The following is a 21,712-nucleotide window of genomic DNA, read 5'->3' on the forward strand; positions in this document are numbered from 1 at the left end:
TTAGAGCAAAGGAAGGGGTAGCAGTAATGTTAAATGATCAGTTATGGAAGGAGAAAAGAGAATATGAATGTGTAAATTCAAGAATTATGTGGATTAAAGTAAAGGTTGGATGCGAGAAGTGGGTCATAATAAGCGTGTATGCACCTGGAGAAGAGAGGAATGCAGAGGAGAGAGAGAGATTTTGGGAGATGTTAAGTGAATGTATAGGAGCCTTTGAACCAAGTGAGAGAGTAATTGTAGTAGGGGACCTGAATGCTAAAGTAGGAGAAACTTTTAGAGAGGGTGTGGTAGGTAAGTTTGGGGTGCCAGGTGTAAATGATAATGGGAGCCCTTTGATTGAACTTTGTATAGAAAGGGGTTTAGTTATAGGTAATACATATTTTAGGAAAAAGAGGATAAATAAGTATACACGATATGATGTAGGGCGAAATGACAGTAGTTTGTTGGATTATGTATTGGTAGATAAAAGACTGTTGAGTAGACTTCAGGATGTACATGTTTATAGAGGGGCCACAGATATATCAGATCACTTTCTAGTTGTAGCTACACTGAGAGTAAAAGGTAGATGGGATACAAGGAGAATAGAAGCATCAGGGAAGAGAGAGGTGAAGGTTTATAAACTAAAAGAGGAGGCAGTTAGGGTAAGATATAAACAGCTATTGGAGGATAGATGGGCTAATGAGAGCATAGGCAATGGGGTCGAAGAGGTATGGGGTAGGTTTAAAAATGTAGTGTTAGAGTGTTCAGCAGAAGTTTGTGGTTACAGGAAAGTGGGTGCAGGAGGGAAGAGGAGCGATTGGTGGAATGATGATGTAAAGAGAGTAGTAAGGGAGAAAAAGTTAGCATATGAGAAGTTTTTACAAAGTAGAAGTGATGCAAGGAGGGAAGAGTATATGGAGAAAAAGAGAGAGGTTAAGAGAGTGGTGAAGCAATGTAAAAAGAGAGCAAATGAGAGAGTGGGTGAGATGTTATCAACAAATTTTGTTGAAAATAAGAAAAAGTTTTGGAGTGAGATTAACAAGTTAAGAAAGCCTAGAGAACAAATGGATTTGTCAGTTAAAAATAGGAGAGGAGAGTTATTAAATGGAGAGTTAGAGGTATTGGGAAGATGGAGGGAATATTTTGAGGAATTGTTAAATGTTGATGAAGATAGGGAAGCTGTGATTTCGTGTATAGGGCAAGGAGGAATAACATCTTGTAGGAGTGAGGAAGAGCCAGTTGTGAGTGTGGGGGAAGTTCGTGAGGCAGTAGGTAAAATGAAAGGGGGTAAGGCAGCCGGGATTGATGGGTTAAAGATAGAAATGTTAAAAGCAGGTGGGGATATAGTTTTGGAGTGGTTGGTGCAATTATTTAATAAATGTATGGAAGAGGGTAAGGTACCTAGGGATTGGCAGAGAGCATGCATAGTTCCTTTGTATAAAGGCAAAGGGGATAAAAGAGAGTGCAAAAATTATAGGGGGATAAGTCTGTTGAGTGTACCTGGTAAAGTGTATGGTAGAGTTATAATTGAAAGAATTAAGAGTAAGACGGAGAATAGGATAGCAGATGAACAAGGAGGCTTTAGGAAAGGTAGGGGGTGTGTGGACCAGGTGTTTACAGTGAAACATATAAGTGAACAGTATTTAGATAAGGCTAAAGAGGTCTTTGTGGCATTTATGGATTTGGAAAAGGCGTATGACAGGGTGGATAGGGGGGCAATGTGGCAGATGTTGCAAGTGTATGGTGTAGGAGGTAGGTTACTGAAAGCAGTGAAGAGTTTTTACGAGGACAGTGAGGCTCAAGTTAGAGTATGTAGGAAAGAGGGAAATTTTTTCCCAGTAAAAGTAGGCCTTAGACAAGGATGTGTGATGTCACCGTGGTTGTTTAATATATTTATAGATGGGGTTGTAAGAGAAGTAAATGCGAGGGTCTTGGCAAGAGGCGTGGAGTTAAAAGATAAAGAATCACACACAAAGTGGGAGTTGTCACAGCTGCTCTTTGCTGATGACACTGTGCTCTTGGGAGATTCTGAAGAGAAGTTGCAGAGATTGGTGGATGAATTTGGTAGGGTGTGCAAAAGAAGAAAATTAAAGGTGAATACAGGAAAGAGTAAGGTTATGAGGATAACAAAAAGATTAGGTGATGAAAGATTGAATATCAGATTGGAGGGAGAGAGTATGGAGGAGGTGAACGTATTCAGATATTTGGGAGTGGACGTGTCAGCGGATGGGTCTATGAAAGATGAGGTGAATCATAGAATTGATGAGGGAAAAAGAGTGAGTGGTGCACTTAGGAGTCTGTGGAGACAAAGAACTTTGTCCTTGGAGGCAAAGAGGGGAATGTATGAGAGTATAGTTTTACCAACGCTCTTATATGGGTGTGAAGCGTGGGTGATGAATGTTGCAGCGAGGAGAAGGCTGGAGGCAGTGGAGATGTCATGTCTGAGGGCAATGTGTGGTGTGAATATAATGCAGAGAATTCGTAGTTTAGAAGTTAGGAGGAGGTGCGGGATTACCAAAACTGTTGTCCAGAGGGCTGAGGAAGGGTTGTTGAGGTGGTTCGGACATGTAGAGAGAATGGAGCGAAACAGAATGACTTCAAGAGTGTATCAGTCTGTAGTGGAAGGAAGGCGGGGTAGGGGTCGGCCTAGGAAAGGTTGGAGGGAGGGGGTAAAGGAGGTTTTGTGTGCGAGGGGCTTGGACTTCCAGCAGGCATGCATGAGCGTGTTTGATAGGAGTGAATGGAGACAAATGGTTTTTAATACTTGACGTGCTGTTGGAGTGTGAGCAAAGTAACATTTATGAAGGGATTCAGGGAAACCGGCAGGCCGGACTTGAGTCCTGGAGATGGGAAGTACAGTGCCTGCACTCTGAAGGAGGGGTGTTAATGTTGCAGTTTAAAAACTGTAGTGTAAAGCACCCTTCTGGCAAGACAGTGATGGAGTGAATGATGGTGAAAGTTTTTCTTTTTCGGGCCACCCTGCCTTGGTGGGAATCGGCCAGTGTGATAATAAAAAAAATATATATATATATATATATATATATATATATATATATATATATATATATATATATATATATATATATATATATATATTATATACATATATATATATATATATATATATTATATACATTTATATATATATATATATATATATATATAAAATATATATTATATATATATATATTTTATATATATATATATATATTTATATATATATTATATATATATATATATATTTATATATATATATATATTTATATATATATATATATATATATTTATATATATATATATATTTATATATATATATATATATTTATATATTATACATATATATATATATATATATATATATATATATATATATATATATATATATATATATATATAATTATTTATATTAATATATATATATATATATATATATATATATATATATACATATATATATATATATATATATATAATATATATATATATATAATATATATATATATATATATATATATATATATATATATATATATATATATTTATATATATATATGAAGAGAAGTTGCAGAGATTGGTGGAGGAATTTGGTAGGGTGTGCAAAAGAAGAAAATTAAAAGTGAATACAGGAAAGAGTAAGGTTATGAGGATAACAAAAATATTAGGTGATGAAAGATTGGATATCAGATTGGAGGGAGAGAGTATGGAGGAGGTGAATGTATTCAGATATTTGGGAGTGGACGTGTCAGCGGATGGGTCTATGAAGGATGAGGTGAATCATAGAATTGGTGAGGGGAAAAGGGTGAGTGGTGCACTTAGGAGTCTGTGGAGACAAAGAACTTTGTCCTTGGAGGCAATGAGGGGAATGTATGAGAGTATAGTTTTACCAACACTCTTATATGGGTGTGAAGCATGGGTGATGAATGTTGCAGCGAGGAGAAGGCTGGAGGCAGTGGAGATGTCATGTCTGAGGGCAATGTGTGGTGTGAATATAATGCAGAGAATTCGTAGTTTGGAAGTTAGGAGGAGGTGCGGGATTACCAAAACTGTTGTCCAGAGGGCTGAGGAAGGGTTGTTGATGTGGTTCGGACATGTAGAGAGAATGGAGCGAAACAGAATGACTTCAAGAGTGTATCAGTCTGTAGTGGAAGGAAGGCGGGGTAGGGGTCGGCCTGGGAAAGGTTGGAGGGAGGGGGTAAAGAAGGTTTTGTGTGCGAGGGGCTTGGACTTCCAGCAGGCGTGCGTGAGCGTGTTTGATAGGAGTGAATGGAGACGAATGGTTTTTAATACTTGACGTGCTGTTGGAGTGTGAGCAAAGTAACATTTATGAAGGGGTTCAGGGAAACCGGCAGGCCGGACTTGAGTCCTGGAGATGGGAAGTACAGTGCCTGCACTCTGAAGGAGGGGTGTTAATGTTGCAGTTTAAAAACTGTAGTGTAAAGCACCCTTCTGGCAAGACAGTGATGGAGTGAATGGTGGTGAAAGTTTTTCTTTTCGGGCCACCCTGCCTTGGTGGGAATCGGCCAGTGTGATAATAATAAAAAAAATTTATATATATATATATATATATATATATATATATATATATATATATATATATATATATATATATATATATATATATATATATATATATATATATATATTAGACACCCAACGGTGTACATACCCCTCAAGTTTGCCATGGGGAGATACTGGTGACTGCCAAACATTTTGCGAGTGAATACACTACCATACAGAATACATTCTAGCCAAAACAGTTGATACGTCACTGGTGTGCACTGTGCACTCCCACCTTGACTGTTGCAACACTGAGGCGACACTAACATAACCACTCACCTTCAAGCCATGTTCTTAGTGACTGCTTCCTATTGTCTTGTATATGTCATATTCATCCTCTTGGCGGGATCCTGATAGGCCACTCTTCACGATGCACTAACTATTGTCTGTCCTCGAGGACCTTTTCCTCTGGTATGTCCTTAAGATCCTTTCCTTAGGTGTATCCTCAAGGACCTTCTTATGTATGTTTTTAAGGTCCTTCTTATGTAGTTAAGAGCCGTCTCTTGTGGTGTTTCTTTGAATAATACTAAATGCAAGAAGTCTCAAATGTACCTTAAGAATTGTATGTGTATCCTTAAAGAACTCAGGTGTATCGTTAAAGGCTTTCTCATTTACATCCTTTTGGTGTATACTTAAGGTTTTTAACTGTATCGTTAAGCACTTCTTTACGTGTATGTTCAAGGATCTCCTCAGGTGTGTTCTTAAAGGTCCTCCTGAAGTGTATCCTGAAGCACCTGCCTCCAGCTGCTCTCCTCTCTTACCACTGACTCACCACCTGAATAACAATGAATCACTTTCACTCATCACCAGCAATGAATACCTCTCACTATCTGCTCTCAGCTCACCATTATCACATTGAGCTGCAACCACAGCACTGTTGAACAAGTGTGTGTGTGTTTGTGTGAGAGAGAGAGAGCAGCGTGTGTGTTGTTGCAGAGATTGTGACTTGTGTCTCACTAACACTCTTAGTGGCGTTGAAGTCACCAAATCTGTCTCTCACCACAACACTGCCACCTGGCATCATCACATCCAATAACAAGCTACGAGTGCCACAAACTGTGTTCTTATTGGTTACTTCAACATCCTCACCTTAAAAAGTTACAGTTGACGGAGGTCACTTTCTTCACGACTTATGCTAACTCTTCCTCACTTATCACCTTTCTTTTAACCTTGTTTTCATCTAGGACTCTTATAAACTATTATGAAAACTGCGACCGTATTATCGTGAACAATGAAAAAAAAATAATTTGGATTCATTTATTTTTACTATTAAGTTTAATAGGAATTGCTAAACCCACTGGGGTTGTACTGCTCTTGGGAATGGGAGGCAATCAGGTTTGATCGAAGTGGAGGATAGCTCCAACTCCCAGACCAAGAGCCCTCCAGCGGCGTCATGGCATTTCCAGAAACTGGATATACAGTAATAAAATCCATCCTTACATGTATGGCAGTGTTGAGGGCGGAGTCAAGGAGGCGCATCCACCCTCCCTCAGCTCCTCTCTTATTATAATCTCGGGGAACCGCTAAACCCGTCGGGTTCATGTGGCGCCCTGTGGGGAGGGAATGGTTAACAATCGGTTTCATTCCAAGGAAATGGAGGAAAAGTCTAATTCCTTGAATTAAGAGCCCCTCACCAGCATCAAGGTCCCTGCCTTCCTTGAGGATTATTATTATAATCAAGGGGGAAGCGCTAAACCCGGAGGATTATACAGCGCCTAAGGGGGGGGGCTGTGGAAGGCATTCAGGCTTAATTCGGGGAACTGGGGCACAGATCCAATTCCCTAAATCAAGAGCCCCTCACCAACATCAAGGAACCTTCCTTGAGGGGCTTCCTTGAGAAGTATTGTAAGTTCATCTTCTATCGTAATTTCATAAACTATCATTCAATCTTTACTAATGTCTTAATTATAATTTTTAACTTCTAATGAAATAATTTTGCGATTTGTATCTTAATATTTTTAACTTGCTGTCAATACCTTGTACTAGACCCATGAGTAACAATTATGTAGTCTTGTATAATAATAATATTTTTTTTCAATAAAATACACATTGATACAAAGATTTCTTATATGGATCAGCTAATTGTGGTAAGTAAGTAGTCTTAGCTAATTCTGTTCTGTATTTGCCTGTCATGTACATCACTATGGACCTTCTATAATTAAGTGAAACATTATTATTATTATCTTTAAGAGAATGTTACAGTAATATAAATGAATCCCAAATATTCAATTTCTTCCCTTGTTTAAATTATATTAAGCAAGCGCTAAACCCTTATGCATCACAGAGTGCAGCTCACTTTGTTTGTTAAAGAATTATTATATAATCATTGGGGAATCCATTATAATCAGGAGAATGTACTAAACTCAGAGATTGCCTGGGAATGAGAGGCATACAGGGTTGATCCAAGGAAGGGGAGATTAAGTCTCATTCCTTAGATCAAGAGCCCTTCACCAGCATCAAGGAACCTCCCTTGAGCTCTAAACCCATATGGGTCATACATTACATTCACAGGAGGTGCTAAATCAGTAAGTCAGTGTCTGAGAAAAGGGAAATATCAGGTTTGATTCAAGGAGGGTAGCTTCAATTTGTGGGATCAAGAGCCCCTAACCATTATCAAGGCATCCCCTTTGAAGAGCATGATAATGTAATTCTGGCTAGCATGTTGAATCAAAATAATATTTGTGGGCAGAGTATTAGTATTATATTCACAAGAAAACACTAAAACTATGTCATCATGAATACATGAAGGATAAAAAAGAGAGAACAGTATGCTTTTTTTTTTTTTTAACACGTTGGCCGTTTCCCACCAAGGCAGAGTGACAGTATGCTTCTCTGCATAAAATAACAAGCCATCAAAATACGTACATATTTATTCCAAAAGGCCTTTTGATTGTTTGTTATATTTAACAAACAATGTTTAAACATTTTCAGCCTAGAAGACAAGAGACGTTTGTAAAACGACCCTTCCTAATGTGCCTCTGCTATTAACCAGTAACCAGCTGCAATTATATATAGCAGTGTACAATTTATTAAGTTAAAATTCAGGGTAAAATATACACTAGAGATAACAGGGAATTTTATTTACATCACTATTTACAAAGTAATTTTACTTTTAAATATAAATAAACCATGTAATTATACCCCCACTCATGCAACAGGCAAATAAACTTTTATATAATAAATTTGGTCTATATATACAGCACATTGAACTTTCCATGAATGTTATACCAGAAGATATAAATACTGTCCAAGCAGAAGTAGAAGTTTTCATGAAGAAACTACACTACTACCTCTGTCAAAATCAACCAGGTTATATACTTCTGGGCCACTAACAGCAACAGCCTGACTAATCAAGCAATCAACAAGGAAGCCTGGCTGGGAGGACAGAGCCCTCAAAATTGGGCACAGGTGTGTCATACAACAATCTTTGTATTTTTTACTTAGAAAAAATTATAAAAGTTTCCTGTAATTTCTTCAATCTCCAACATATCTTTTGTATTTGTTTGAAGATAAATTAGTATAATTATTATGCTGATTAATTAATATATATATATTATATATACGTATAATTTTTATAAAGAATTCGTTTATAACTGCACACATGTTATGCTGCATAATTTAGTAAAGACATGTTCACTACTGTATGGATAGTTTATGCATATTTAGCATTGACAGTACAGTATTTGCATTGTATCACATACAAAACATTCTTACAGCACATGTTATAAAGGAAGTATAAGCTCCCATTAAATTTGAAAATGTGGCTTCATACAACTCAAAAAATGTAAATATGATATGGGCCTTCCATTGTTTAAAAATGAGCAATTGAAAACAGAAATGCAGCACTGCATATGGACATACTAAAGGAAATACATAGGTCAAGAAACCAACATCCTGGGGCAACATATTAATATGTAATATTTTAGATGCATACAATACATAACTAAACCTGACTTGTACCAATCACAAGCAATATTTCAGCCCTACACACCTCCTCTAGGATTTTGACCTGTCTGGCATGACACCATGTCAGGTACCATATCATCTGGTCACAGCATCACGAGAAAATAGCAAACCGCACTTCTACCACTTTAAATCCACTATCTTGAGTTGCATATTGGCTAACGTCGGTTTTTTCGATGAATCCCAGGTTTTGGGCTATGAGAGTGCATTATACAATTAAGTAAATCTGCTACTACCAGAGTTGTGAGGAATGTCACGACTCCACATGCCAATGCCATACTGTATGGACCACTGCATCTCATATGAATAACAAATTTCTGCTACCTAAAGTGCATATGGGCTAACAATTTAGTTAATTAACTGTGATGTTGGCCCATATACACCCCATGAGGGGTCTAAATCTGAAGAAATGCTGTTCACAATTCCTGATGAAATGACCCACAAACTATGGTACTCAACATGGCATCATATCAAAATGAGGCTTCATCTCTGGCACAGGTACTTGACATAGCAAGACCCATTTACATATGTTTTTCTCTAAAAGTTAGTTCAATTTCATTTGGTTAGGGTAATGATATCAAATGTAAGTTTAGCATTTTGACATTAAATATAGATACGACAATTTCTTTCAAATTATCTTTTAAATATGTACTTATTGCTGGCATTACTTGATGCAACAATGTCCTCAAATTTTAAGACCAATAAATAATCAGAGCCCAAATACTGACAATGAATCAGTATCATAATGCCATGTCGCATGGCATAGTTTTCTTTACATAATTTATATTCATATTGTTGTAAATTTATCAAGATAAATACTGTATTTAGAAAATTCATCAAATAATTATTATTACTATTACAATTATAATTATTACTATGATTATTATATTTAAAAACAAATGCCAAACCTGTATGAGTCACATGGCAGAGTTGGTTGAAGAGACAAGAAAAGGTGCTAGTGGAGCTGAGGGTTAGTGATGGTGTAAAAATTAAAATCATATTTGTTTCACAAGGTTAATTTGTTAAAAAAAAAAATTTAAGTCACAACGGGAGTCTCTGTGAAAGGTAAGACTTTCAGCGAGGAGAACTGTGAGTGTGTTGAAGATGTTGAAAGTGAATTCTACATGCTCTCTGATAGGACAGTTCATTAATATACAGTGAACTGTTAAAGTCATTTCGCAGTCCTCATGTATGGTGCCGGGGGCATCTTTCTATATGGTATCTGTATGAGTCATCTCTGCCCAGTTTGAAAAAAGTGTGAGAGCAGCTTCCTATGCATGGGATCATTTCGTTTTTGGCATCTCCTGAAGCTTGTAAAAGATGAAGTGTCATTATAAGGTTCTTCTAATTGCAGGTTTTTGGTGAATTATAGCAAGGGAAAAAAAGAATTAATATTGTGCTCCATAAATTTAAAAAAATAAGTAATGCACAAATTTTGGATAGTTCCATCTGATGATTTTCTCGAACACCAAACCTCACTTGTGAGGCCTTCCTTTTTCCAGCTGCTGGGCCACAAGCAGTGCCCAACCTCCTACCATTGGTGAGCAAGTCATGTCCACTAGACAGCATTATTCTTATCTAACTGATATTTCTCCAAATTTATATAACTTATGAATACTTAATTTATATAAAACACCTGCTGTTGTGATTGCATCAATGACAGTTTTGGTTACCTCCCCCTCACATTGAGGGGCCTGCTGTCCAAGCTATAGTATACCTGAATTTAAAACTCCATATAATTTCATCTGAAACCTATATGAAACTATACATAACGTTTCAACAAATTTGGAGATGGTCAGGCAGAATTCATCTTTAAAATTGGTCCATTTGGTTATGGAATGACCTGGATACAAAAATGAACATAAATATAAAATTTTTGATTGCTGTATAAATATGTAACAATATGGAGTGCTATGAAACTATAAGAAAGCTTAAACAAAGTGCAAGCAACTGAGTTGAATATTTTTTTTGGCTACAACTATGAAGTGAGACAAGTACATAAAAACTGATTGGCCTACAAAGATACTGTTGCTGAATTAATAAAATAAATGAATACACATTAACAAGGGAGAAGCTATCATGATAATACTGTACTACAAGCACTGTATTTCAATTACGTTATGGTGATAATGTTCTTGTCTTTAAACAGCAGTGCAGTGTTATATCTCAAAGTATAAACATGTGCATCATCTCAGGACTCTCAACATTTAAGTCCCAATTCTTATTCCTAATTTCTTTACGCAGTGCTTCTCGATCCTTCTTACTTATAGCCCAAGAAGAAAGAGGTCCAACAGTATGTAACTGAGGACATTCACAAAGTAATCTTCTTAGACCAGCTAGTGTCAACATTGGGCGATGAAGGAATAGTGTCCATAAGTTGTGTAAACCGCCAGAAGCCAAGAGATCATACAGTACATGATCTTCTAACATGTCTAAATTATGAAAAAGAATATGTAATTCACGCAAAGATTCACACCTACTTACTAATACTGAAAGATCATCTGATGTGATTGTTGTGCCTTCCAGAGTCAAATGAGAAAGGGTCGTAAAATACAATAAACGGGAACCAAATACTGAATAAGGCACATCAGGTTGAATTGGATTGTTGTTAAGCTTTAATGTAAAGCTCTGCAAATTTGGACAGGTTTGTATTACATGCTGAAGGTGAGTTCTAGTGAATGTCACACTTAAAGGTGCCATGGTAAGGTGTTGAATAGTTAAGGATGACAGATTGCTTCCTCGCTTCTCCAAATACCATACTAGAGCAGACATGCTGCAGTTCATAACATTGAGGGTTTTAAGATTTAGACCAAGTAAATTTGCTAGAAAATTTCTATCTTTTCTCTCCACTCCATTACACTTTAATGTTACATCATGTAGGTAAGGACATGTCTTGACAATCAATGCTAAAACATTTTCATCAAGTTCCATGTATGTATGTAAAATTTTAAGTGAGTATTTACTAGTAACTTCTTCATATTTGTCTGGGTTAATACCATGTAATGTTGTAAACACATCTCCTATATTAACATCAGGTGTAACCATAAGTTCTTCAATATTTGGGCACAAATGAAGTAACATCACTGCACTGGCTGTGCACGCTAGTGTATACTCTAAATTGATCTTTCTGAGTTTTGTGCAAACAGACTTAGAGGGTATTTGAATGCCTCTCCTTATTTGAAAATATGTATCTGGAGATGGAAAATGACCACCTAAGTGGAATATTCCTTCATCATCTACATCAGTGCACATTTCAATGCTAACTTCTTCTAAGTGAGGACAAGTTTTTGATAAAAGTTGAAGCATAAAGTTATTACACAGCTGAGAACATTTCAATGTTGTTAGATTTGTTAATGTTCTAAGAAACCTATAAAGTGGTTCAAGTTTCATAATTTGCTGAAAATCATAGGTGTTGGACTCCAAATCAAAGTCCAACTGGCCATTAGAGCCAGTCATCTTGAGTGTTCTAACACTCCGCCCATCCAAGTCCTCCAACATTGGCATAACACTTCGACTATCATTGATCCATATGTACTCAGCATGCAGCTGTGTACAAATGAACAGGTAATTCTGATTGAGTAGTTCAGGGAACACAATCTGCAAAGGAAAAAATTGTATTATGTACATAGTATAGTACTGTACTGTATTACAGTGGTCCCTCAATAATCGTCTGGCCTGAAAGTTGTCCATTTCGGAAATAGTCCCGTTATTTTGTCTAAACATTGGCTCGCAAATGGTCCGTTAACTCGCTAATCGTCTTTCATCCTGGACGCGTACTCATGGCTCTGAGCCGTTCCCAGCCAGTGTACCATTGTTTACCAGTGAGCGACGGTCCCCTCGCGTGTTCATACAAAATATTTCATAATACAGTGGACCCTCGACCAGCGATGGCATCGATTAACGATAAATCTGACTAGCGATACATTTTATCGCAAAAATTTTGCCTCGATTAGCGCTAAAAAACTCGACCAACACTATTCCTTCCCTCTGAGACGCGTCCACTTCTGGCCAGTGTTTACAAGCCAGCCAGCCATCGCAGTCGCTTCCAAGCATACAATCGGAACATTTCATATTATCACAGCCTTTTTAGTGATTGCACCTGCAAAATAAGTCACCATGGGCCCCAAGAAAGCTTCTAGTGCCAACCCTACAGCAAAAAGGGTGAGAATTACTATGGATATGAAGAAAGAGATCATTGCTAAGTATGAAAGTGGAGTGCATGTCTCCGAGCTGGCCAGGCTGTACACAAAACCCCAATCAACCATCGCTACTATTGTGGCCAAGAAAACGGCAATCAAGGAAGCTGTTCTTGCCAAAGGTGCAACTATGTTTTCGGAACTGAGATCGCAAGTGATAGAAGATGTTGAGAGACTGTTATTGGTATGGATAAACGAAAAACAGATAGCAGGAGATAGCATCTCTCAAGCGATCACATGTGAAAAGGCTAGGAAGTTGCATGACGATTTAATTAGAAAAATGCCAGCAACTAGTGGTGATGTGAGTGAATTTAAGGCCAGCAAAGGTTGGTTTGAGAGATTTAAGAATCGTAGTGGCATACATAGTGTGATAAGGCATGGTGAGGCTGCCAGTTTGGACCAAAAAGCAGCTGAAAAATATGTGCAGGAATTCAAGGAGTACATAGACAGTGAAGGACTGAAACCTGAACAAGTGTTTAATGGTGACACTGACAATGTTGTGAAACACTTTAGGAATGTCATAAAGGAACGGGAGGTACAGGCCTCTATGGGCAGATATGTTGTGCGACAGAGGTCCAGTGACTCTCAAGCTGGTTCTAGTGGCATTAAAAGAAGAAGGGAAGTAACCCCGAAAAAGGACTTGCCACCTCAAGTCCTAATGGAAGGGGATTCCCCTTCTAAACACTATGGAAGGGGATTCCCCTTCTAAACACTATGGAAGGGGATTCCCCTTCTAAACACTATGGAAGGGGATTCCCCTTCTAAACACTAAGACCATCAACACACTCCCCTCTTCCCATCCCATCAATCATCACCAGATCTTCAATAAAGGTAAGTGTCATGTAACTGTGCATGTCTTCTTCAGTTTGTGAGTATTAAAATTAATATTTCATGTGTTAAATTTTTTTTTTCAATACTTTTGGGTGCCTTGCACGGATTAATTTGATTTCCATTATTTCTTATGGGGAAAATTAACTTGACTAACGATTATTTTGACTAACGATGAGCTCTCAGGAACGGATTAATAGCGTTAGTCGAGGGTCCACTGTATTCCATTCATTTTAGTGCTTGCAAGTGCTAAATAAGCTACCATGGCTCCAAAGAAAGCTCCTAGTGCCAAACCTTTGGTAAAGGTGAGAAATACGATTGAATTTAAGAAAAACATCATTGGACAATATGAAAGAAGCAAGAGTTTCAGCAGGAAGAGCAACAGATCACAGCTCAGAATCTTGCTGCAGGGGAGGAGGAAGAGAGATGGAAGAAGGTGCTTTCTTCAGAAATTAAGGAGATTTTTGAAATGTGGGGTAGGATGGAAAGATTTATGGAGAAACATCACCCTGAGAAGGATGTTGCAAGCCATATCGGCAACTTGTACAGTGACAGAGATTTGGCCCATTTTAAGGAAGTTTTAAAGAGACGCCAGAAACAGAGCTCTCTGGACAGTGTTTTGGGGAGACAGGACTCCAGTGACTCTCAAGCTGGTCCTAGTGGCATTAAGAAACAGAGAAGAGAAGTAACCCCAGAAAAGCACTTGGTACCTGAGGTGTTGATGGAAGGGGATTCCCCTTCCAAACAGTAATTCAATGTCTCTCCTCCTCCAGTCTTCCATACACTAAGAAGAATCACCAATAAAGGTAAGTGTTACGCTGTTAATGTTTCATTCATCATGTGCCATTGTATTGTTTATGTACTACATCTATATTTCATGTAAAAAAAAATTTTGTTTTAATACTTCTGGGTGTCAGGAACGGATTAATTGTATTTACATTATTTCTTATGGGGGAAATTGATTCGAAAATCGTCTATTTCGATAATAGTCCCACTTTGTGGAATGGATTATGGATGATAATTGAGGGACCACTGTATAATAAATATACAACCGAGAATATTTTAGTAAGGAATTCTTAGAACAATTCTGGTACTGCCAAAACCCAAGATGATCTTTGGCATGATGCCAAAGATCATCTTGGTAATTATGTTATCTAATTTCAAAAGAAATTAACCATGATTTGAATCCCTGATTTTGAATAAAATTCACCTGCTCTTTGATGCTTATTTTTATCTCAAACTTCTCATGCTTATTTATTCCTTAAGGGGATTCTTATCTCAATCATATAATATACTGTCCTTTTTACCACATCAGTTTGCCAATCAGGTAGCCTTAAGCATACAATAACTAGCAATATCACAAACTGTTATGTTTCAAAAATGGACAAATAAAGTTTAAGTCATTCTACACTTACTTTATAGGAGCCAGTCACAGAATACTATTTGGTCTTTAAATATAATGGGGAGTCAAATAAATACAAGATGCTTCTAGTGATGAATGCCACAAACTCTATAGTCTGCTCAGCAGGTGCACTACCATGGCCCACCAAAAACTACCATGTTTGTTATATTCATGGGGAAGCTCATCAAAGCAAAACCCCTTAAAGGAGTTTTCATCCTTACATCATAACTCATAAACCATACTACAGGCGGGGTTAGAACCTGCGATCAGAGAGTCTCAAAACTCCAGACCGTCGCGGATTCTAACCCCGCCTGTGGTATGGTTTGTTTGCAATCGTGTCATTATGATTTCATGAATCATAACTCATTTTCTAGCTCTGAGATCCATTTTGTAGAACTTCTTTGGACTTTTTTCTGTCTGATCATATTTTTCAGGTATGGGCACCATACAGCAGCTGCATACCCAATTTTGATCTGATATGTATTCCCAAGATTCCTCAGAGAGCACAAGTACCCATGCAGCAGAAACATGATCAACATGTGTAATTTACTGAGGCTCATATGACTAACTAATAAAGTGGGGAAAGGCCAGACAACTTTTAATCAAGACCTTAGTATATGTGATGCTGCCTTGAATCTTTATTGATCACTGTTTTCCATAATGTTGTTCAGAAATATGGTAATTTTAGCATGTCAAACATATGTATTAGCCAACTTGTTGCTACCCAGACAGAACACTGTGGTCAGATGCACTGACTGAAACATCACTGAGCTGATGCCTCCAGCATGTGACTGTTCCAAGATGTTACGTGTATTAGAAAATATTTACTAATAAAATACAGTACTCCAGTGTTACTTATTTGTCTTATTTATAGAGGAAATGGCCTTAGAACCTCGACCTATACTTAAGTATATAAGGAACTTTATATGACTCAACACACCTACACTCATAACATACCTTATGTGACTCATGAAGAAGTGTATGACAAACTGAAGCTTGAATCTGTGGAGGAAGGAAGATATGTAGATGGTTTACTACTGGTATCAAGTCATCAGTTGTAAGACTGTGGTCACAACAGAGTCGCCTGATCAGATAAGCCACTTTTCTGAGCGTAAATGTCTGCAGACTCACAACTTGTTTAAATGGTGGCATTCTTCACAATATTTTCATATTACCTGAAAAACTAAGAGATTTAGTATGTTAGGGCTTGGATATTATCTTTATTTAAAGTAAATCATATGACTTCATATACAAATGTTATTTAGGAACAAATGCAAAGATACTTTAGTATAATGTCTAGTATCTGGCAAGGCATGAAGATCTGTGAAGACAAAGCCAACTGGAAAACATCCTTCTTTTCTCTGACATTGCTTCATGGAACATGTTAAGCATTGTAATAATGTTAGTAGAATTACTGACAATATGTAAAGTAAAAGGACACAAGTGCAACTAATGTGACATTTTGTTGTGGCAACGTTTCGCTCTCCAGGAAACATTGACAAAGCTCCTGGAGAGTGAAATAAAATGTCACATTAGTTGCACTTGTGTACTTTTACATGTTAAGCATTATTTCTGCACTTTAGACTCCACTTCCAAAGACCAAAATAAAGTGAAAAAAACCTTATATATAATTCTTCACCTGGTATTAATTATCAAATGCAGTAGTGAAAAATATATTTAAATATTAGTGTAACAAAATAATATCAATATATAATTAAACTTCATGATTATGGGAGAATTTTTTTTATATGAATGCAGTACACCTGGAGTATACCTGGAGAGGGTTTCAGGGAACAAAGCCCCTGTGGCCTGGTCTGTGACCAGACCTCGTGGTGGATCAGGGCCTGAGCAACCAGGCTGTTACTACTGGCTGCACATAAACTAATGTATGAACCACTGCCCGACTGATTATGTACTGACTTTAACTGCCTGTCCAGTGCCTTCTTGAAGACAGCCAAAGGGCTATTAGTAATCCCCCTAATGTATGCTGGGAGGCAGCTGAACAGTCTTGGGCCTCTGACACTTATTATGTTATCTCTTAGTGTACTCATGCACCCCTGCTTTTCATTGGGGAGATGTTGCATCTCCTGCTTTCATAGGAAGTGATTTCTGCATGCAAATCCTTTTAGGATTAGTGTATATTATCATGTATCTTTCTTGCCTGCATTCCAGGAATACAAATCAAGGGACTTCAACCATTCTCAGTAATTTAGGTGATACAGCAGATAACTTTTACTTAAGATTCAAAATTAAACTGCAATTCTAAGTGCCCCATTATCTTACAAGAAATGAAGCCATTTTACTTATTTTACTTTCTGGCAGCATCAAACAGTGTTCTATAACAGACTGATGCCTCTTTTCATTAATTAAATTTTTTTTTTTCTTTTAAAACCCTAAAAAAAAGGGTCCAAGCTGAGTAATGTGTATGCAGACTATCAACAATGAAAGAATTTGAAAAATATATGGATGAAAGCCCTTGATGTATTGAATACAATCAAAAACAGTCTGGAACTGATATACCATATTATATAATGTACCAGGTAGCTATGCTGAAAACAGATGCATCAATTAAAACAAAATTAAGCAATATCACCTAGTATTTAAGTATGTATCTTTATAAACATGATAATAGTTTCAGGGATAATTGCCTCCACAGCCTAGTCTCAAACCATTCCTACTAAACTGGAAGGGAAATATTACAGAAATAAAATAACATTAAGAAAATCATTACAGCGTAGGTAATTATTATTATTATTAGTTTCACAAAATGTGCCAAACCAGTATAGGTCATAAAGTGCTACAAGGCTGAAAAGGAAGTACAGTAGTGTGAAACATGAACTTATGAGCTAACAATGAAAGTCAAAGTGGCATAAGTCAGTTTCAATCAAAAAGTCACAGTGTCTGTACTGAAGTTTGAACTTTCTGAAAGGACAGCAAGCAAAATGAGAGTGCCCAACTGCAAACAATGGCAGAAATAATTAACAAATAAAGAGGACCAAATTCCTCAAGTTAGTATCAAGCTAGACCATTATTAGCTAATAGAAATAGGGTTGTGCTAAGAATGCCTTCAATTTGAACAAAGTCTACAGAGAAGCTGTTATTGATTCAGATACTAAAGTGTTGATCTGTCATGAAAGCCTTGAGGAAAGGTTGGAGCTTGCCTCATTAGCCAAAAAAAATGTACTTGAAATAAGATGTGATAATGCCATATCACATCATAAGCCTTTTTTCTGTCACAAAAAATGACTGCCACCATAAACCAACTACAGACTTCTGGAACATATGTATTGAGCCCATGTTGAGAATCAACAGTAGAACGACCACTCCTATATCCAAAATGATGTGGGGATATGCAGCTGTCTCCAAATACTGCTCTCCTGTTAAGCATATATTCCATTAATTTACAAATTAAACTAATAAGAGCTTTGGGTGTATAATGCGAGGGATTACAACTCTGGATATTGTGTGGTTTTAAAAAAGGAAGGACCATAGCAAACATCCACTGTATACTGAGCACTCCTGTAGACCAAATATTACTGAAGCGATAATTATGTTTAATGCTGAAGAGTAAATGATGAAGCATGAAAACAGATACCCGTATCCCATGGCCCAGCTGCTGTAGGTTTACACTTTGACAATGCTGCTAAAAGTTCAAGAATGGCAAATGGAACATAAGACGGTTCCTCTATGCAAGAGGAAGAGCCGAAAACAGTAGATTCCAGAAGGGATTTAAACTATAGAGAAAGCCAGCAGATAAATGTGGCCTACAAGAAACATCAATGAGACATCCCATTGCATTTACAACTTAACCGAATATGCTAATTCCATACCAGCAGCATCAAAGACTGGAGGAGCTTCAGAATACTAGGCTGCTAATTTTGCATTATTTTTCATTCTGCACTCACAGGAGTGGTGGCATTTATGGTAGAAATATGAACAAGTCAACAAGTGTACTTGGTTACTCATACAGCACATTGGGATAGTACTTTAGCTTATGTGAAATCTAAATAGTGGGCAATGGTATGATTACACAGATGCAGCTTCAGGTAGTACTTTGAGTCATATGGCCCTAAGACTGTGGTGACCACCAGGATAACCATACATTTTAATGCATACCTGAGGTTCATGGGATAGTCATACCAGTAGCTGAAAGAAGATACATACAGTACCGTACCGTAAAGTGTACACTAATACTCAAGTTGTAGTCTTAAAATGTAGCCAGATTCCTATAACTTTCTTGTATAAATTATTGTAGATATACTCATATTCAAAACAACTACTAGATCTATATGGATTATATATTATTATTAATTATAATTAGGGAAGCATTAAATACATTGGAGTAAATAATAATCAAGTTAAGATTTTTACAATGTTCTTATGCAATAACATAAGTGCGTACTAACCTAGAACAAGCCACTAAAGCCAAACATTATGATATGAGAATAGAAGACAATCAGGTTGAATCCAGGAGGCAGGATAAACCCAGTTCCTTGGATCAAGAATCCCTTAGAGGCATCAACGTACCTCCCTTGAGGGGCTATGGGTTATACTGACTTTTCTACTTAAATTTTCTTATTCGTTAACTGTGCAGTGAGCTTAGAGATGCTCTTAACTCATCCAATGAAATGGTCACAAATGTATTCTCCGTAGAATTTACGCATAAAAAAATTATAAGGAAACTATATAACTTTACCTAAAGATCTCAAACAACAATGTAGTCTCTGTAAGCTTGATAAAAATAATAAAAATAACTTCAGATAATGATGATGTTGTTGTTGTTGTTGTTGGGGATTGTTAAGGATCACATAAGCTTATGCTTTATTGAGCCCTGACTCCCGGGAGTCCAGAAAGCTTGTTACCAACAAGTTTAGTTAGTTTAATATGTTTATTATGCACCCCATACCCATCCTGTGGGCGGTAGTCAAAAGATTACAGAGGTACATAATTGGTCCAGGGACTGGACTCCAAAGTTTTGATAGCTGAGCAAGTTACAGAGGTAATGAACTCACAATTTACAAAGGTAATGAACTCACAATTTACAAAGGTAATGAACTCACAATTTACAAAGGTAATGAACTCCAGGTAAGTCTGGTCACAATCATGACAAGTTACAAAGGTATTTACAGATTACAGAGGTACGTAATGGGTCCAGGGACTGGGCCCCCAAAGTTTTGATAGCTGAACTAGGTACAAAGGTAATGAGCTCACAAGTTACAAAGGTAATGAATTCTGTAGAATGGTTACTTACGTTTATACTTTGGCTACAATCATGAACAAATTATAGAGTTACCAACAAGATGAGTGATTTTTTTGCCAGCCTTCGTCGAGTATGAATGTCTCGCGTTCACCTGAGCATTAGTGATAAATCTCGCCCGTTCTCTCTGAGACACTTGTCCTCACCTTACTTTGCCCGCCGGGCACATTACAGGAGGGGCACCTTTCATTGACTCAATTTTAGCCAGTTCCAGTTTTCCGTTGTGCGGATATTCCTTTAACGGTTTTGGTGGAAAACCAGTTACTAAACTCAGGTGAGGGTGAGGGCGTCCCTCTCTGCTGTGGCTTGGAGAGGGACGTCCCCCATTTAACTTGGTAACTTCTAGTTTTTGTTTCTATTTATAATAGGACTCCCTTTCACTTTTCTTTCATGGCCCAGTCTTGAACAATATCACTTCTCCGTCTGTATATACTGTACATGTACTCGTAGAGATGAAGATTACTAGTATTATTATCGGGAAAGAAGGCTCGATAAGGCATAAGAGAGAGAGTGAGAGGTGTCAGTGGCCTTAACAAACCCAACAGGATGAGCATGGATGCACAATAAACTAGTCATTAGGCAGCACAGTTAAATTAACCCAAATATGAGCGATAATTATAAGTGAAACAAGGTTTCCATCGGAAAGAAAAACAATAAATTCCCAATTGTCAGGTGGACCGGTCCCTTTTGGCTACACCCCAACAGAGCTGGACACCAACACACTCCCACCTGAGTCAACAATATCAGACTTTCGGAGTCATAGGAGCTACTGTATGGTCAGAAGCACTGTGAGGAAGACAATCATAGCCGGGGAAGAAACAGAAAATTCGACACCGCTGCTCTAAGCAGAAGATAGCAAGAGACATCTGCACTCCACCAACACCAGCTCGTTTTATTCTTCAAGACGTTGTTTGTTGTGGATGTTGCTGTTGTGGTTGTTGTAATAATGTTGGTAGAATTACCGACAATATGTAAAGTAAAAGGACACAAGTGCAACTAATGTGATATTTTTATTGTGGCAACATTTCGCTCTCCATGTGCAAGTTAATTGTTTTACCATATTGTATTACTACTACTACTACTACTACTACAACTTATGTCACTACTACTACCACTAGTACTGCACCTCACTCTGAGCCTATATATACCCTCTGTGTCCATGTACTGTTTGTAACGGCTTGACGAAGCTCCTGAAGAGCGAAACGTTGCCACAATAAAAATGTCACATTAGTTGCACTTGTGTCCTTTTACTTTACATGTTGTGGCTGTTATTACAGTTGTTGTTTCAATTGTTGTTGTTGCTGTTGTGGTTGTTGTTATAGTTGTTTCAATTGTTGTTGTTGGTTCAGAGGGCCATCACAACTCACAGGTAAACTCTAGGTACTGAGCCTTATTTACCCAAACTCTTCAATTCATGCTCTTATTATAAGAAGACTGTTATTCACTGTTTCTCAATATTTTTCACTCTACTAGTTCCTTGAGGACCTCTTAAAATCACTGTGGACCTCCTTTTTTTTTTTTTTTTTTTTT

General features: G+C 37.4%; 2 protein-coding genes across 5 annotated transcripts in view; both read right to left on the reverse strand.

Annotated features, from left to right (window-relative positions):
* LOC128700163 (uncharacterized) overlaps positions 1–5,146 on the reverse strand; it is a 23,867-nt gene extending 18,721 nt beyond the window's left edge. Inside the window, exon 1 of the mRNA XM_070100679.1 lies at positions 4,816–5,146. The gene's annotated coding sequence lies outside the window, so the exon portion shown is untranslated. The remainder of the gene's footprint in view (positions 1–4,815) is intronic.
* A 2,455-nt stretch (positions 5,147–7,601) lies between these two features.
* On the reverse strand, positions 7,602–19,728 carry LOC128700164 (uncharacterized). 4 transcript variants are annotated; one of them, XM_053793150.2, is made up of 3 exons: positions 19,622–19,728; positions 15,883–16,108; positions 7,602–12,096 (listed from the first exon to the last, which is right to left on the reverse strand). In XM_053793150.2, the coding sequence occupies exons 2-3, from the start codon at positions 16,075–16,077 to the stop codon at positions 10,666–10,668; spliced, it is 1,626 nt and encodes a 541-aa protein (XP_053649125.2). In that variant the 5' UTR covers positions 16,078–16,108; positions 19,622–19,728; the 3' UTR covers positions 7,602–10,665. The 4 variants fall into 4 exon arrangements, with proteins under 4 accessions (XP_053649125.2, XP_053649124.2, XP_053649126.2 ...); XM_053793149.2 differs by having other exon boundaries at positions 15,883–16,100; positions 19,622–19,725; XM_053793151.2 differs by lacking the exon at positions 19,622–19,728 and adding an exon at positions 19,332–19,557 and having other exon boundaries at positions 15,883–16,100.
* Between the last annotated feature and the right edge of the window lie 1,984 nt (positions 19,729–21,712).

Source organism: Cherax quadricarinatus, chromosome 74 (assembly GCF_038502225.1).
Source record: "Cherax quadricarinatus isolate ZL_2023a chromosome 74, ASM3850222v1, whole genome shotgun sequence".
Taxonomy (NCBI): Eukaryota; Metazoa; Arthropoda; class Malacostraca; order Decapoda; family Parastacidae; genus Cherax; species Cherax quadricarinatus.

Bases quoted from the DNA above. Each gene is read 5' to 3' on its own strand.
- LOC128700164 (XM_053793150.2), bottom strand. From the start codon at position 16,077: ATGCCACCATTTAAACAAGTTGTGAGTCTGCAGACATTTACGCTCAGA. The intron at 12,097-15,882 runs GTATGTTATGAG...TTTCCTTTGCAG, and splicing joins TTCTTCATGAGTCACATAAG to ATTGTGTTCCCTGAACTACT.